General features: G+C 34.6%; 1 protein-coding gene across 2 annotated transcripts in view; it reads right to left on the minus strand.

The window, feature by feature from the left end:
• The window catches only part of EXOC5 (exocyst complex component 5), a 61588-nt gene that overhangs the window by 23738 nt on the left and 18605 nt on the right, over positions 1-19245 (minus strand). For both annotated transcript variants that reach the window (XM_032344311.1, XM_032344310.1), the window contains exons 2-8: positions 17336-17430; positions 16543-16690; positions 14343-14537; positions 9911-9975; positions 6727-6755; positions 5442-5551; positions 82-126 (exon numbers count right to left, since the gene is read on the minus strand). In XM_032344311.1, the coding sequence (XP_032200202.1) occupies positions 82-126; positions 5442-5551; positions 6727-6755; positions 9911-9975; positions 14343-14537; positions 16543-16690; positions 17336-17430 (687 nt within the window). The remainder of the gene's footprint in view (positions 1-81; positions 127-5441; positions 5552-6726; positions 6756-9910; positions 9976-14342; positions 14538-16542; positions 16691-17335; positions 17431-19245) is intronic.

Below are 19245 nucleotides of genomic sequence, written 5' to 3' on the forward strand. Positions count from 1 at the left end.
ATATATAGTTTTTAAATGGTTCTAAAAATACAGATTAGCATAAAATAAAATAAAATCCAATAAAGTGTACTATTATGTTACCTCCTGGCACTGCTTTATATAAACATCAACACAGTGGGAATAACCCTATGAAGAAGAAAGAAATACATTATCACAGTTCTGGTTTAACTACAATAATAATCATAATAGTAATAATCTCAATAAAAGAATTATTATATGCAATAAAGCTATGTCTATGTCCTAATGAATCACCAATAGTAATAGTTATTGGACTTAAGTAAAATTAAATGTAGAAAACTAATAACATAGTATCTTCTCTCAGTTGCTTTCTTTGAAATTGATCACCTGGTTCATATCCTTGTAGCACTTTAGAATGAAAGAACACTGAGATAAGATTTCTGTAAAGTCTTTTGCCCTATGATCACCTAGCCATCTCCTTCAACACTAAAACATGTTGTGTGCACGCACCCACACACCGATTCACAATCTTGAAAAAGGGTTTACATACGTACATACCTATACCTTGTATGTATGTACATGTATACTTATGTATGTACTTCCTTCTTTACTCTCTTGGGTTCAAAGCATTTGTGTTCCCCTACAAGAATTTGAACAGAGCTGTACTCAACTGGCCTTCTGGAAATTTACTTTTAAAACTGTATCTATTTTAGCAGAACATATTTAAATAATTTGTCATATTAATCTCTTCTATAATGGTTTTTATTCTTTAACAATTCATACATTAAATACAAGTAAGCAATGCAAAGTATACTATTGTTTAAAGAGCCATTCTCAATACTCATACAGGTATTTTACTTAAATGAAAAGTCTAAAAAATTACTTCTATTTCCCTACTTAGATACAAATATAAAGTTTTTTATATATATTTTTGTATGTATTTATTCTTTTCTTTTAGATTTTATTTAGTTAGTTAACATACGTCATATTATTAGTTTCAGTGGTAGAATTTAGTGATTCATCACTTACGTATAACACCCAGTAATCATTACAAGTGCCCTCCTTAATGCCTGTCACCCATTTACCCCATCTCTCTCCACCTCCCCTACAGCAACCCTGTAATCCTTATAGTCATGAGTTTCTTGGGGTGCCTGGGTGGCTCAGTCCATTAAGCATCTGCCTTCGGCTCAGGTCATAATCCCTGGGTCCTGGGATCAAGCCTGATGTTGTGCTTCCTGCTGAGCAGCGGGCCTGCTTCTCCCTCTTCCCCTGCTTGTGCATTCCCTCTCTGTCAAATAAATAAAATCTTAAAAAAAAATAAAAATTCCTTACGGTTTGCCTGCCTCTCTGTTTTTATCTTGTTTTTCCTTCCCTTCCCCATGTTCACCTGTTTTGTTCCTTAAATTCCACATATGAGTGAAATCATATGCTATTTGTCTTTTTCTGCTTGACTTATTTTGCTTAGCATAATACCCTCTAGTTCCATCCACATCACTGAAAATGGCAAGATTTAATTCTTTTTGATGGCTTAGTAATATTCATACATATATATACACACACACACACATATCTCTGTGTATACACACACACACACACACACACACACACACCCTCATCTTTATTCATCAAGTTGATGAAAACTGGGCTCTTTCCATATTTTGGCTACTGCGGACATTGTTGCTATCAACCTTGAGGTGCATGGGCCCCTCTGAATCAGTGTTTTTGTATTCTTTGGGTAAATACCTAGAAGTGCAATTGCTCATTCATAGGGTAGTTCTAGTTTTAACTCTTTGAGAAATCTCTGTACTGTTTCCGGAGTGGCTGCACCAGTGCATTCCCACTAATGGTGTCCCTTTCTCTATATCCTCACCAACATCTTGTTTCCTGACTTGTTAACTTTAGCCATTCTGACTGTTGTGAGGCGGTATCTCATTGTGGTTTTGATCTGTTATGTCCCTGATGCTCAGTGATGTGGAGCATTTTTCATGTGTCCACTAGCCATTTGTACATTTTCTCTGGAGAAATGTCTGTTCATGTCTTCTGCCCATTTCTTGACTGGATTTTTGTTTTCTTTCAGTGTTGAGTTTGGTAAGTTCTTTACAGATTTTGGACACTAACCCTTTATCAGGTATGTCATTTGCAAATATCTTCTCCTATTCCATACATTGCCTTTTAGTTTTATTGATTGTTTCCTTTGCTGTGCAGAAGCTTTTTATCTAGATGAAGTCCCAATCATTTTTGCTTTTATTTCCCATGCCTCTACAGCCTCTACAGACATGTTTAGTAAGAAGTTGCTGTGTCTAAAGTCAAAGAGGTTGCTGCCGTGTTCTCCTCTAGGATTTTGATGGATTCCAGTCTCATATTTAGGTCTTTGAGCCATTCTGAATTCGTGTATGGTGCAAGAAAATGATCCCGTTTCATTCTTCTGCATTTTGCTGTCCAATTTTCCCAACACCATTTGTTGAAGAGAATGTCTTTTTTCCATTGGATATTCTTTCCTGTTTTGTTGAAGATTAGTTGACCATAGAGTTGTACATCCATTTCTGGGTTCTCTATTCTGTTCCATTGATCTAGGTGTCTATTTTTGTGTTGGTACCACACTGTCTTGAAGATCACAGCTTTGTAATACAGCTTGAAGTCCAGAATTGTGATGCCCCCAGCTTTGGTTTTCTTTTTCAACATTCCTTTGGCTATTCAGGGTCTTTCCTGGTTCCATACAAATTTTAGGATTGTTTGTTCCAGCTTTGTGAAAAATGATGGTGTTATTTTGACAGGGATTGCACTGAATGCACAGATTCCTTTGGATAGTACAGACACTGTAACAATGCTTATTCTTCTAATCCATGAGCATGGAATGTTTTTCCATTTCCTTGTGTCTTCCTCAATTTCTTTCATAAGTGTTCTACAGTTTTCAGAGTACAGATCTTTTACCTCTGTGGTTAGATTTTTCCTAGGTATCTTATGGTTCTTGGTACAACTGTAAATGGGATTGATTCCTTGATTTCTCTTTTTGCTGCTTCAATATCGGTGCACAGAAATGCAACAGACTTCTTTGTGGTTTTATTACCTGTGACACCGCTGAATTTCTGTATCAGCTGCAGCAGTTTTCTATGGAGTATCATATCATCTGCAAAGCATGAGCTTGAATTCTTTGGTAATTCGGACGCCTTTTCTTTTTGTTGTCTGACTGTGGAGGCTAGAACTTCCAGTACCATGTTCAACAATAGTGGTTAAGAGTGCACATCTCTGTCGTGTTCCTGACCTTAGAGAAAAAGTTCTCAGTTTTTCCCCACTGAGTATGACAGTAGCTGTGGGTCTTTTATATATGGGCTTTATTATGTTTAGGTATGTTCCATCTATTCCTACTTTCTTAAGGATTTTTGTCAAGAAAAGATACTGTATTTTGTCAAATGCTTTTTCTCCATCTATTGAGAATATCATACAGTACTTATCCTTTCTTTCATATTAATGCAGTGTATCACACTGATTGATTTGCAGATATTGAACACCCCTGCAGCCCAGGAATAAATCCCACTTGGTTATAGTGAATAATCCTTCTGATGTACTACCGAATTCAATTAGATAGTATCATTCTGCATCCACATTCTGTATCCACATTCACCAGGACTGTATATTGGTCTGTAATTCCCCTTTTTAGTGGGTTCTTTTAAAACCCTCTGGTTTTTGGATCAAGGTAATGCTGGCCTCAAGAATAGATCTGGAAGTTTTCATTTCATTTCTATTTTTTGGAACAGTTTCAGAAAAACAGCTAGTAATTCTTCTTTAAATGTTTGAGAGAATTCTCCAAGGAAGCCATCTGGCCCTGGACTCATCTGTTGGGAGATTTTTTACTACTGATTCAATTTTTTTTGCCGGTTATGGGCGTGTTCAGGTTTTCAATTTCTTCGTGTTTTAGTTTTGGTGGTTTATTTGTTTCTAGGAATTTATATGTTGGCATATAATTGCTCATAATATTCTCTTATAATTGTATTTCTGCAGTGTTCCTCTTTCATTTATGATTTTATTTATTTGGGTCCTTTCTCTTTTGTTTTTGGTAAGTATGGCTAGGGGTTTATCTTTCCTTAACTTTTTTTTCTTTCCTTTTTTTCTTTTTTTTTAAGATTTTATGTATTTATTTGACAGAGAGAAATCACAAGTAGATGGAGAGGCAGGCAGAGACAGAGAGGGAAGCAGGCTCCCTGCTGAGCAGAGAACCCGATGCAGGACTCGATCCCAGGACCCTGAGATCATGACCTGAGCAGAAGGTAGCGGCTTAACCCATTGAGCCACCCAGGCGCCCCAATTTTTTTTTATCTGATAATCACTCTTTTCGTTGTTGTTGCTGTTGTTAATTCTTTCAAAGAACCAGCTCCTACTTTTGTTGATTTGTTCTACTTTTTTTTTTTAATTTCTATATCATTTATTGCTGCTCTAATCCTTATCACTTCCCTTCTCCTGTTGGATTTAGGCTTTGTTTGCTGTTCTTTTTCCAGTTCTTTTAGGTGTAAAATTAGGTTATGTATTTGCTTCTTGAGGAAAGCCTGTATTGCTATATACTTCCCTCCCAGCACCACCTTTGCTGTACCCCAAAGGTTCTGGACTATCATGTTTTCATTTTCATTTGCGTCCAAGAATTTTTTCAATTATTCTTTAATTTCCCGGTTGACCCATTAATTCTTTAGTAAGATGTTCTTTACCTTCTATTTACTTGTGGTCTTTCCAAATTTTTTCTTGTGGTTGACTTTGGTTTCATAGCATTGTGGTCTGAAACTAAGCAAACACTATTTCTTTAAGCACCTTCTTTGTAGAAATACAATGCCATACAGGGATTCTTTCCCTAATTCAAATTCCAAGAAGACAATATTCCTTTGTATTACCACGTGATCCTCTGAATTTAATTTAAATCTTTTACTAGTTACATTCCATCTACTCTCTGATTCCTACATTCCACTAGAAATTTAAAGCTAAATCTTTTTTTTTCAAAGATTTTTATTTATTTATTTGACACAGAGAGAGATCACAAGTAGGCAGAGAGGCGGGCAGAGAGAGAGGGAAGCAGGCTCCCCCCTGAGCAAAGAGCCTGATGCAGGGCTTGATCCCTACCCTGAGATCATGACCAGAGCGAAGGCAGAGGCTTAACCCACTGAGCCACCCAGGCGCCACTAAAGCTAAATCTTCTTGCTTTCATCCTATTACATGTTTGACTAAAAACATAAATTATTTAAAAACAAGAAGACAGTATGATTTTCTCTGTCAACCTATATAAAAATTAACTGACAAAATATCAATATTATTGAATATAAAATAATACCTAAAATTTAGTATTATTTATGTGAAATATATATTCAAATATCAAAACAATAAAAACTGTTACTGTGATACAGTTATACAACTATAATAAAATCAGAGACTATACTATACAGAATTTATATAATTTCTACAATCTTAAAAACTAAACTTCGTTTTTATTAATTACTATTTACCTTAAAATGAAGCAAAACTGCTGCTACTTCTCTCATTCTGGAGATTTCACCTCTTCTTTGAGCACTAGTAAACTCCTGAATCAGTTGGCATTCTAAATCATGGTATTTACCTAAACATAAAAAGAAAGTCATTTATCTACAATGGGACATTCAAGGTATCCAAGTTGTTTACAAACATATAAATTATTTACAAATATAATGACAATGGATCTACTTTTCTTTTTAAAGAATTACAAAAACAAAGTGAATCTAGCCTTATAATGTACCATGATACATAAATCTATTATTTTCAACACAATAAAATATTCCCAACCAGTGATCTGATTACCATTTACCAATGTTACTTAAAAAATCAGTTAACTGAGATAAACCTCTGGATTTCATTTTTGATAGTAAGAGATAGGAAAAAAATCTTAAACCTAAAGCTATAGAAAGGGTGAAGAGGACTATAAAACTCCTTACTAGAGATCAGAAGTCTTTACCATGAACAATGGTGGCTTCAACACCAAATCTCACCTTAAGATAATACATAGCATCTGATTCACTCCATTACAGAGGCTACTAATGTTCTGAATGAAAACCTGAACTTTGGACTTATCTATAGTAATCAAAAACAGTGCCAGGAAGTCCAACTATCTATGTCATTCTGATGTAACACTTCTTGGAAAACAAGTGGCTCTCTGAACCTTCTATGCAATGGCATCCCAAACATGACCCAGGTTACCACGGGAGCCTACAAATATTGTGGCTTTTCCAGAAACCTAGACTGACCTACTTAAAATATAACCCAAAGATTGAAAAGAATAAAACTAATCATGTAAGGAGTCGTATCAGTACCAGAATGCTTATATGCACTTGGCCTTTAAAAAAAAACACCTTCTTGAGAGATATATGTATGGATATAAAATAATCTCCAAGATACATTGTTAAATTAAAAACACATGGTATAAAACTATTTGTATAGTATGCTAGCCAATTATTTTAAAATAACTGGGGGCAGTAGAACTAAATTCTATACACACACATGCACATACGCATGCACACCCACATGATTTTTCCTACGCTTACATATCTACAGCACACTGAAGAATACACAAGAAACTGGTAATGATTATTTTAAGGAAGAGGAGTCAAACTCAGGGATGGGGAGGGAGGATGACATTGTTTCCACTATCTCTCTTTTTACTATTTTTTTTTCTTTTACACAAGTATTTTTATTATCTATTCAAAACTAAATACTTTTATATGCTATTTTAAATACTTTTAAATACTATTAAAAACTTACTTGCAATTTTGGATTTTACTTCTGAAAACCTGAAAGATAAAAATCAATGATAAGGTTCATTAGTAATGACAAATGTACCATAGTAATCTAAGATGTTAATAAAAGGGGAAAAAAGAATCTGGTGGGTATAAGGGAACTCTTTTTACTAAAGGTCATCACTGGGAAGAAGAGACAGAGGGAGGGAGGAAAGGAAAAGGAAAAGAGGGAGGGAGGGAGGGAGGGAAGGATGGAGGGAGGGAAAAAGAGAAGAAGGGACGTGAAGAATAAAGAAAGAAAGAAAGCAGGCAAGACAGCCAGCCAGCTAGTCAGCTAGCCAGCCAGCCAGAAGAGAAAGCAGGCCAGGTAACAAAACTGAATCGGGGCAATTCAGATGGGGTAACTGGTTCTCATTAATGAAATTCTCACTGAATAACCAGTAACTTCTTTTTTTTTTTTTTAAAGATTTTACTTATTTTTTTTTTAAATTTTATTTATTTATTTGTCATAGAGAGAGAAGAGAGAGCAAGCACAGGCAGACAGATTGGCAGGCAGAGGCAGAGGGAGAAGCAGGCTCCCTGCCAAGCAAGGAGCCCGATGTAGGACTCGATCCCAGGACGCTGGGATCATGACCTGAGCCGAAGGCAGCCGCTTAACCAACTGAGCCACCCAGGCGTCCCAATAACCAGTAACTTCTTACAGAGGGAGAAGTTCTATATGAGACATTAACAACTCCACCAGCTCCAACACTGAGCTACTATTTCAACACATTATTCACTAACATTTTAAATTCCTTGATACTTATCAATTTGCCCCTTCTGTTGGATTTTTTCACATAAAATTCTATTATTGTTATTTAAAATAAAAACAATGATAAGTATATGAAAAATAAAAGAAAAGCCATAGAAAGGACCCAGCAACATGTCTTACAGACTAACCATTCAATCTTTGCAAATTCAGAAACCAAAATATCACATACTAGCATACGCTTGAAATTTTTAAAAACTTAAGTATTGGGGTGCCTGGGTGGCTCTGCGGGTTAAAGCCTCTGCCTTCGGCCTAGGTCATGATCCCAGGGTCCTGGGATTGAGTCCCGCATCGGGCTCTCTGTTCAGCAGGGTGTCTGCTTCCTCCTCTCTCTCTGCCTGCCTCTGCCTACTTGTGATCTCTGTCTGTCAAGTAAATAAATAAAATCTTAAAAAAAAAAAACAAAAAAACTTAAGTATCAAGGGAAAAGATACATCATGGAAAATTAATGTTGAGAGATCCTATGCAATCAGTTTGGAGAGGAGGATAGCTGGCAAAAGAGACGGCAAAGACAGATAAAGAAGGTAATAAAAATTTACAGTTATACAAAATTGATGTATCAAAGTCATGGTGGATTAGAGAGTGCATGTAAGGCCATATGATCGTTCTGAAAAAATTAAATCTAATTAGGACATATATTCAATTCCAAGTCTTGGTAGAGAGGCTAAAACAAAACTGTAAGAGAATTATATAGCTGAGAAGTGAAAGATGATGAGTATATGTAGAACAGGATGGAGAGATTATCCAATAATTATCAAGCACCTTTTGTGAGCCACACATTTAACCTACTTAAGTAAATGGTCCAACTCTGAAATGAGATAGAGAGGTTTTGGGGATGACTTTAAAAATCATTGCTCATGAAGCACCTGGCTGGCTCAGTCTGTACAACATGAAGCTCTTAATCTCTGGATTGTGAGTTCAAGCCCCATGCTGGGTGTAGAGATTAGTTAAATAAACTTTAAAAATCAATCAATCAAGGAGATGGGAATGATAGTTCCTGGTGAGAATAAAGCAATATACTGTAATATTTATATTTTGAAGATATCATTTCTTTTCTGATTTTTTCAAAGTATATATATATTTTAAATATTCTATTTATTTGAGAGAGTTAGAGCAGGGGAGGGGTGGAGGAGAAGCAGACTCTCCGCCAAGCAGGGAGCCTGACACAGGGCTCGATCCTGGAACCCTGAGATCATGACCTGAGCCAAAGGCAGACACTTAACCGACTGAGCCACCCAGGCACCCCTCAAAGTATATTTTAACACAAAATATGAGCTCAATCTCTTCAATAAATTTTAGTAACATAACGAAGATTTTCCCTAAGATTTTCAACTATGTTTTAATGACTTAATATTTCTTTATAAAATATATGAGACTATCTTTCTGGCCCTAATAAAATATTATGTTAATAAACAAAACAGAACTATTCAGAAAAAAAGTCATGATTCATCATGCTGGGAAAAATATGAGATTATTAGCAATAGCTAAATGATACATGACCATCACAGCTCATTCTACATGATGACTCAGAGTTTGCGGGTAGGGAATTCATTCTCACCCTATGTTTGTATTGCAAGCTTTAAGTATAGCAATACATTTATATTCTACCTGTACCCAAGGATCTCCAAGTACTGCCCCAAATAATAACAGATCTATTGTCTGTTATATGAAGACTTGTTTTTTTCAGACATTCATGAGGAAAATAAGATTTTATTAAAAAGTCCACCATTCTATGGACTGAAGGGAAATCATGAAAAAAAATCTTCTCCATAAAGTTTCTTTTAAAATGAAACCATTAATACCTGACTTAGCAATGGCCATAGGGCCTTGCACCTAAAGCAAGTTTTTGTTTTTGTTTTTTTTTAACTAAAGCAAGGTTTCTGAACCTGGTGTCCCTAGGAAAGAGTCTGTGGCTAGGCTAAGAGTCTAAAATTCCATGAAGTTGCATATCATAATCTGTGTGTATCTGAGTTATGAGAAGAAATTTACAGCTTTTATCAGCTTTCTGCAGGTGTCTAAAACCCCCCAAAGTTTAAGAATTCTTATCTACATATAAGAAAAAAACAGCTGAATGATCCCATGTTTAAATTTTCCCTGTCCTCTCCCACCCAGGTTATCAAAGTCCAAAAACTGAAAATTCAAAATAATCATGTTAGTAAATTTCAAAATTCTCCTTCAGCAATTTCTTTTCAGAAGAGACAAAGGACTAAAAGTACTTCAAGGTATATCATTAAATGTAGATATTAAGAGACCACATTTCTTCAGTCAACTATTATATGTGTTGTACAAAGGGGTTACTCAATAAATTCTTGTTGAATAAGCAAAACCGTACAGGGAAAAATACAACTTTATCTATAAATTATAGCATATTTTCAAATTAGCTCTTGAGAAATAAACTTGCCTGTCAAAAGGTAACTCCTGGGCAATTAGGTGCAACTTCTGAATGATGTCTGCTGCCTCCTTTATCTATTCAAAAGTAAATGAAAGCAGTAATTAAAAAAAAAACCCTATGCATATCAAAAACATCTTTATACTTGAAAATAGCCCACAGACCCTCATTCCAACAATTTTCTTTTAAAATTCACAAAAATAAAACCTTGTGAGCAACAGAAAGACATCTGGGATATCACTAATACAAAGTCAATAAAACATAATATTTGTCTCTCTGGTATTGAAATTTTGTGATTTTATAATGCCACAGTCCCTTCCTAATGAAACCTGTAGCTCAAATTTACTTGGAAAAAACTTAAGTCATTGTTTGCTAAAAGCAAGAATTTCTCTTCTGGTTTATGAACTCAAAAAAGACAAATAAGATTTATGAAAGTAATTCAGATCATATTACTGCATATATGTTACTTTAAGCTAAATGCATAAAACAATAAAAATACCTGTCATTTAATAAATACATAAATTTATAAAACTTGTTCTAAAAGCAAAGACAGAATTTAATATGAAGTCTCCTGAATGAAATATGGTACAAAAATGTGTTTACTTATTTATAAGTTGTAAAATTAAAGGGCTAAGGTCAAGGGTCTGAAGTTCTTATTAGCAAATATGTGACTGTGATTACTTACACTAATATGTAGGGTGGTTATGTAATAGTCACTTTTTCTTTATATGTCACATAAGTACTGAGTTTTATTTCAGCACACCCTTAATAACTGATTTTATGCTCACTCTCTATTACACTAAAACATAAAAAGAGACTTAAAAACATGAAGGAAGAGCTAAAAACATTACTATAGCTCTTTCTAAGTATCATGTGAAGTCTGGAAAGCAACAGTGGTTAACAGCAGGGTCAAAGAAAAAATATCACTGTTCTCAAACAGTGATTATAGATTTCAGTTTCACTTATCTCTTCTCTCCTAGTCAGCAAGTCACTGTCATTTTCAGTTACCACTCACTCAATCCTGCTGCACATGGGCACAGGTACTACTGCAGTATCGCTTTTCACCATGTCATTTAGTTGGACTAGCAATATCCATCCTTTTCTCCTCATCAATATCCCCTTCAGAAAAGACCTGCCTGGACCACAGCCATTTCGATGTTTCCATCAGAAATTTGTTCCTATCTTTTAAGAGATGGAAGTTCCCATTATGTACTGTTTGCAAACTTTGCATAAATGCAGTGGGAATATAGTAGCAAATAACACTTAATTTTATTGAATTTCTATAGGTAATTGTTTTGGAAAAATCATTTAAAGCACTATAGTTCTTAGGGTCGTTCATCACTTAAAATGTACTACAACAGTAAGTACAGAAGTTGTCAAACCACAATGTAATCATTTGCTAAATCTCGAGTGAGGTGAGAGACCAGCCATACTTGCAAATGGTGTTAAAGATAATCAGAGTCATCAGGCGTTATCTACATGAAGCACAATAAGCTGTGATTCTAGGAAGAAAAACAGCTAACATATTTTGTAAGAACAGAGGTAAGAGGAAATATGTAATATGGACATAAAATAGGTCTTTCCTAGGGAAGAAAATTAAAGATTCTGAGAAACAAAGATTAAAAAAACAAAAATGGCTATGGAGCAGGAAGATATCTTCTCCCATTCTAATTCCTTCCACAATCATACACTTCCCTAGCTATGTGGGTGATTTTCTTTCCTTTGGGAAGATAGAAATTGAGACAGCCAGAAGGTTATCTGATAATTAACAGTCTAATACCATATATGAGTTCCTAAGTATAGTTAACTGTGATAGTACCAAGCCAAAAATAATGATTCACAGTTAGCAAACAGTAACTCAAAACTTATGGAAGACATGAGAGAAAAATAAAACAATTGGGGGGAAAAGGAACAAAATATAAGAAAAAGAGACACAGGGCACTTGGGTGGCTCCGTCAGCTGAGTGTCCAACTCCTGGTTTTGGCTCAGGTCATGATCTCAGGCTCATAAGATTGAGCTCCACATCAGGCTCTTTGCTCTGTGCTTAGGAGTCTACCTGAGATTCCCTCCCTCTCCTTCTGCTCCCCCTTACCCCCAATGTGTGCACACTCTCTCTTTCTCTCAAGTCTTTAAAAAAAAAAAAGAACACAAGATGAAAGAAAACGGACTACAGAAAAGAGTAAAGCAAAGGAGAAGAGGAATTCACTTAAAAACCGTAGGTCTATACTTAGACCTCAAAAATTATAGTTAAGTGACCAAGTGAATGAACTAGCAATTTGAAGACTTCTTCCAATTAAAACCTCAAAATTTAACAGGTAACAATAATACTAAGAACTATACAATTACCTGAGGATAATAAAAAAAATTTTTTTTTAGGATTTTATTTATTTATTTGACAGACAGAGATAACAAGCAGGCAGAGAGGCAGGCAGAGAGAGCAGGGGAGGCAGGCTCCCTGCTGAGCAGAGAGCCCAATGCGGGGCTCCATCCCAGGACCCTGGGATCATGACCTGAGCTGAAGGCAGAGGATTTAACCCACTGAGCCACCCAGGTGCCCCAATTGAAATGTTTTTTAAAAAATGTAAAGAACCTAATTTCAAGATGTAAAATATTACAAGTAATACAAATCAGATTAAAAATATGCATGTTCAGGCATATTTTTTCCCCTAGATTATAAATGGCTGCCTTGGCTGCATTCAGATAAACAGGACAACTCACATTGGATAAATTATCTACATTGGTTTATAATAGCATAAATAGATTTCATAATCCTATAGGTATAATCCAAGGTAATCCAAGTTATAAAATTTAAACTATATACTTTTCATGTTTAAAACATATTTATAATATGCATAAATATATACTTTTATATTATAAATACATGTTTATATTTAGTAAATATAAAATAAAACATTCCATAAACTATCCTGGAAAACAGTTCATTGTTTGAGCATGGGGTGTGTGTCTGTATATATGCATATCTACTCTTCTGCTTAAAAATCACATAAATCTAATAAAAGCTAGATGTGGCCACTGTTTAATAAGTGTTTAAATATGATAATGTTCTTAATGCTAATCTTGTCAATTCAACTTTATACTATAAACGTAACTGCTCATACTAATTATTTATTTATTTTTTAAAAAGATTTTATTTATTTATTTATTTGACAGCTAGAGATCACCGGAAGGCATAGAGGCAGGCAGAGAAAAAGGAAGGAAGCAGGCTCCCCGCTGAGCAGAGAGCCCGATGAGGGGCTTGATCCCAGGACTCTGAGATCACAACCTGAGCTGAAGGCAGAGGCTTTAATCCACTGAGCCACCCAAGAGCCCCATACTAATTATTTAAAATACTGTCCTTTCCTTACAGGAATTTTGTATAATATGTAACTGTTTCTTCAAAGATCTCTAAAAATTATAAATTCTATAAGCCTATACAGTTCATACTCACAAAAATGTGTTGCTTAATTCAAAGTAAACTTCAACAATACCTAACTTTTAACATTCCACAATCAAAAATATTCCATGGAGTAAACTTGGAATAATTCAGGGAGAACTATATTTATATATCAGAGGACAATGTTACCATATGTATATACTATCTATTAGAATTTTTTCATGCATTTTGATTTTTCTCCATGGGAGGAAGAAAGTCACCTAAGTATCTTCCTTTCAAGACTGTAGAACAGCCAATACTTAATACTTAGACCAGCAGTAAGTGACTAGTGCTATGAAAAGGATTAATATAAACAATTCAGATTTTTCTTTTTTTTTTTTTTTTTTTAAAAAGATTTTATTTATTTATTTGACAGAGAGAGATCACAAGTAGGCAGAGAGGCAGGCAGAGGGAGAGAGAGGAGGAAGCAGGCTCCCTGCTGAGCAGAGAGCCCGATGCGGGACTCGATCCCAGGACCCTGAGATCATGACCTGAGCCGAAGGCAGCGGCTTAACCCACTGAGCCACCCAGGCGCCCTAAACAATTCAGATTTTTCAATTCTCTTTAGTCCAAACTATACCTGAATTCTTTATAAGAGCTCTTTATTCAAGTAATAGAAATTAGAAACTCTGCATTCCTCATGGAGAAAGATACTTCAGCCTGTCAGACTACATCTTCACCCAATGGAATATAACTGTTAAATTACATTAATATTAAAAGTCAACTATGGAAAAGAAAAACTTATTAACACAGTTATCTCAGCATTATCAAAAAACACACAATTTCATAAACAAAAATTCCAGACAATCCTGCAATTAAAAATCTCAGTATACACACTTCATCAGTACTCTGCAGCAAGTGTATTAAAATATACTTCAGAACAATAAAAAGTTTTAATAAGTCAGCTACTTGGTGATTTGAAAGTAGTAACTGGAAAATAATAAATATAGTTCATAATTTGGGCATTGTTATTAGTGATGCAGGTGCTTTTATCCTTCTGACAGTACTCACCTTTTCAGAATTTGTAAAAACATCAGATTTCAATTCTCCATCTAGAAACTCATTAAAGTATTTCATCAATTTCTGAGCTTCCACTGCCCGCTGTCTAGGTGTGTTTACCCCTTCCAACTGGTCTCCAAGGTGACAGACCTTGGTTGCTACATAGCTGATGTGCTCATCTAGTTCTTGGAAATGTTGGAAGGCAACCTAGGAAAAATGCGCAGAAGCATAAAATACAATCAGAGAATCCAGTTTATAAGTGAATTCATATCAAAACTAGACCATCAGTCTCATCTCTACTCTCTAACTTGGGTAACTAAAGATAACACAGAAGTTATATGTGAGCTAACTAGAACAATTTATGCCCATTAGCACTGCATGATCTGAAAACTTTTTAACAAAGTTGCACACATTTATACCTTTAACTATAAAAATAATATTTTATCATGAATATTTGTTAAGCAACAAAGAGTATCCTATTTAACAATATTCCCAGTACAATTAAGTCCTAAACAATGATTCTGAAATCAACAAACTAAGTATCAAAGGGACCAGTGATTTGAACAATTTGCTTGCTACTACACTGAGTCAAAAATGTCAGAAATAAAAGGCATTAATTAAAAATAGAGCATTTAACATTTATTTCAAATATCTGAAGAAAAAATGCTATTATTAGAAATAAGGTAAGATGATTTTGCCCAGTTTTGAAAACATAAAAGACTGTAACAATTATTCAAGTGAAGCAAAGGTAAATACTTCCTCACATATTCTTCCCCTTTTTCCAGGGTTCACAGGCTGTCATGTGGTATTTGAAAGTTACATACTTAACTTGTAATGCCTTAGAATTGCCAATAACAAAACTGCTGATAATTCAGTATGGCACTTTTGTTCTGACTTTAAGTTATGAGATGAGGGAGGAAGAAACTGCAAACATTCACTAAGGACTTCCTCTGTGCCAGACACTGTTCTAAGCACATTACATGTATTTAATTATTTAATCCTTTTAACAACTTATTTTATAGATGGAAAAAACTGAGGCACAGGGAAGTTGTTTGAGATTATAACATTAGTAAGTGGCACAGCAGACAGTCTCCAAAGCTTCTTTTTTTTTTAGTCTCCAAAGCTTCTTAAATTAACTATTAATACTATTATTATTACCAAGAGAAAACTGCATTATAAGTATTTGGGATCTTATCACTTTGACTACTTAAAAAGGCATTTTCTGTCTTACATAAATTACTGACTTTATTAAATATTTTTCCACAGCCATATATACTTAAGTGAAGGAAATCAAATAAATATAATGTGAGCAGAAATCAGTTCGCTAATTCCTAACACTAAAGAACAGACCCTGGGAGGCAGCAATGCTAAGCAGGACTCCATGAACTACATTTATAAAGGGCAATCAGGTTCCAGATAAGGCCCAAGCTGTAAAAGGGGTTCACATGATCCAGATTCAGTTTGGGACTTAAGAATGGCTTGGAAAGGGACGCCTGGGTGGCTCAGTTGGTTAAGCAGCTGCCTTCGGCTAAGGTCATGATCCCAGCGTCTGGGATCAAGTCCTACATCAGGCTCCTTGCTCCACAGGGAGCCTGCTTCTCCCTCTGCCACTCTGTCTGCCTGTGCTCTCTCTCTCTCTGACAAATAAATAAATAAAATCTTAAAAAAAAAAAAAGAATGGCTTGGAAGTTGCTTACTTACCACAGGGCCAGGCTAGTGATTTGATTTTACTCCAAAATGGACTGAGAAAGAGTTCTGAATCCACTCTCACGGTGGCATCACAGTTCTCGTTTGGGTATATACCACATGATTTGTAGAAAACTTCCCAGATTAGGGGAAAAACTCATCCAGGCAATAGCTGTTCTGGTATTAACTTTGTTTTATGCTTAATGAGAATACAAATGACTACTTAAATATCCAAGCTAATCATGAGCCCCTAAAAATGCAGGTCTGCTAAAGTTTGCACTGTGACTATACTGGATACCACTCCAACCTAAGAAGGATCTACCATGATCACAAACCACAGATCAACAGCAAGTCAGTGCTAAGAGTGGCTGTTAACAATTCACTGACATTTTTCCCCAGAAATGGGAACAGTTGATAGAAACCTCAACAGTTACTATTATGTGACTAGGGTTTTTAAAGAACTTAATAGTGGAAGGAAATAAAGATATTATAACCTGTGTAAACTATTCATAGCTTAACTGTTTACCTGATTGCTTTTCTGGAGCTCTTGTACCTTCTTGGCAAATTCCTTGGCTTCTTTCTGACACTGTTGCTCTAGTTTCTCTACTTTCCTTTGAATCCTTTCATCCATTATCTGTAGTTCCTGAATATGATTTACAAATTCTTCTAATAACCTAATAGAGGAAAATCAGAATATATATATCAATTCATCCATGAGTAATCTTTAGGAACTGGCCAGTTCACTTGTAATAAAGTATCAATAACCATCCCCTGAAGTAGTGATGACCATGTTAATTTTCTCAAGAACATCTTTGGGATTATCTTTATGATGAATGAAAACCTCACCCAGGAAAAAAAAAGAAAACCTCACCCAGAATCTCTTCTACTTGCCAGAATAGAAATCAATTTTATAGAAAATAGTCAAAAAGATAAAAATATATATTTAATATATATACTATAAAAATATTTATAGACTATATAAAAATAACATTGTGCATTCCAGGGAATAGTGACATATTTAACATGTTTTTATTTTAGAATATAATCAACCTTTTCTAATTTATTACTAATTGGAGAAAAAATTAAATTCTTTTAACACAATAAAACCCCTCCCCTAACACCATTTGAAGTCATTCTCTAAAATAAAAGAAATATAAAAGAAAACAAACCCCGAATTCTAATGCTTTTATCGTTACTGGCCAAGTATTAACTAAAATCCCTTCACACAAACTTTGGAAGGAATTTCAATAGTAACCTCTATTCCAAACACAAATTTGTACTAGACTGGATCTATGGGGAAAAAAACATTTTTACTTCACCTTTTGGGATCGAAAGCTTCAGGACCCCCTCTAGAGCCTCCTCCTGGGGTTCTCCACACAAGTCGTTCAATATACTCATCTGCCACAAAAGGCTCCTAGTTTACAAAATAAATGTTCTTTTAAAAAGTTCGGAGGAGATAAATTAATGCTACTTACAAAAATGAAACAGGTTCTACTATGTGAGGTCTTAAAATGGAATTAAATTTCCATTTAAACACATCAATATTATTAAAATGTACAAGGCTGTTTCATTTTTTTAAATGAATAGATTAATAAAAATTAGGATATTAAAATATTAGAATGGTATTATAATTAGTTAGAACATCCCTATGGAAAAATGAACAAAGGATACAATTTATAGAAGACATACGAGAAACATGAAATACTTGTGGCCTCACTAATCATCAAATAAAATCAAATTATCATTTTTTTTTAACCACACACATTGAAAAAGTGGTTTTTTTGGTAATTACAATATGCAACACAGGAGAGGGTAAACTGAAATTCACACACTCATGTTTTAGAAACATTGATAGGTAGAATATTTTTGAAGGACAACAGATAATGATTTAATAACATCAATAGTATTACAAATGCTTATACCCTTTAACCCAGTAATTCTACCTTTAAAATTCTAAGGGGAAAGCAGATACGAACACAACAATTTTTGCTGAATGTTCACTGAGTATTATGTATAATACCTCAAAATTGTTTCATAAATATTCAATAAGTCATTATTTAAAAATAATGACAAATTTGCAGGATGAAAAACTATCTTCCTATTAAAACCATGCTAAAAAATTAAATGCAAAAATGTTTACATATAATACTGATGAATACACATACACTTTTCTAAATTTTCTCAGAAAAAAAGCATGAATTGTGAAAAAAAAAAGCGTATTCAAGTAGAAGACCCAATCAAGAAACTAAACATTCAAATGTTCACCATTAGCTGACAATAAATTTTTTAGACTAATACACACTAATTTATGTACTTTTCACACTACCTTCTTTCACACAACTGGATATCATATATTGCCTCCCATTTAGCATGTAACTTAAAACTAGTAGCATTTGCTGGTGATTCTAGTTTGAATTCTCCATTTGTTAATCATATGTTAAAAACATATTTTCATTGATAAACATTCACTGAACAATAAAATTTCCAGTGCCAAGCACTGTTAGGCTTTAAAATAAAAAGATATATTAAGAAACTGTAACCTCAAGAAACTCACATCCTAATAGGGGAAAAATTATAAAGAATGCATCATATGTGATACATAAAAGAAAGAATGTGTGCAAACTTTAATATTAAACACTTCTGAGTAAACTTTTACCTCAGCAGGTAGTTGGGCAACAGAAATGTGGTATTTATTAATTCAGCAAATTTTGCTAAGCAATTGCTATGTGCTAGGCATAGTAGTAGAATATAGATGTTAATTCAACAGACAGGGTTCCTGCAAGGCCTCATAGGAATGATCTAGGTAAGGATGCCAACAATAAACAAGTACAGACATAACTAGTTGTAATTGTGATAAATGTAGCAAAAGAAAAGTCCTGGATCTAAGCCTACACAACAGGAACAGATGATGGGAAGACAGTAAGGGAGAGAAGACTGGCAAGAAGTAGGCATTACATCATGCAAACTTTCAGAGGACCTAACAATTCAGCTGAGACTAGAATAAAGAAGAAAAATCAGCCAGACAGTAATGGAACAAATATTTTTCCTATTAGGAAAGAGCAGATAGAACTTAACCTATTAGAGGAACTGAGAAGTAAGATAGACTAGATCACATGGACAACATCTGGAGAAACATGAGAGATGACAATTAGGGCCAACAGATAATAAACTTGTTTTTTATCATCATCTTCATCACCACCACCACCACACTGGTATTTGAGAGAATCGT

The sequence above is a fragment of the Mustela erminea genome, chromosome 5 (genome assembly GCF_009829155.1).
Source record: "Mustela erminea isolate mMusErm1 chromosome 5, mMusErm1.Pri, whole genome shotgun sequence".
NCBI classification, from domain to species: domain Eukaryota; kingdom Metazoa; phylum Chordata; class Mammalia; order Carnivora; family Mustelidae; genus Mustela; species Mustela erminea.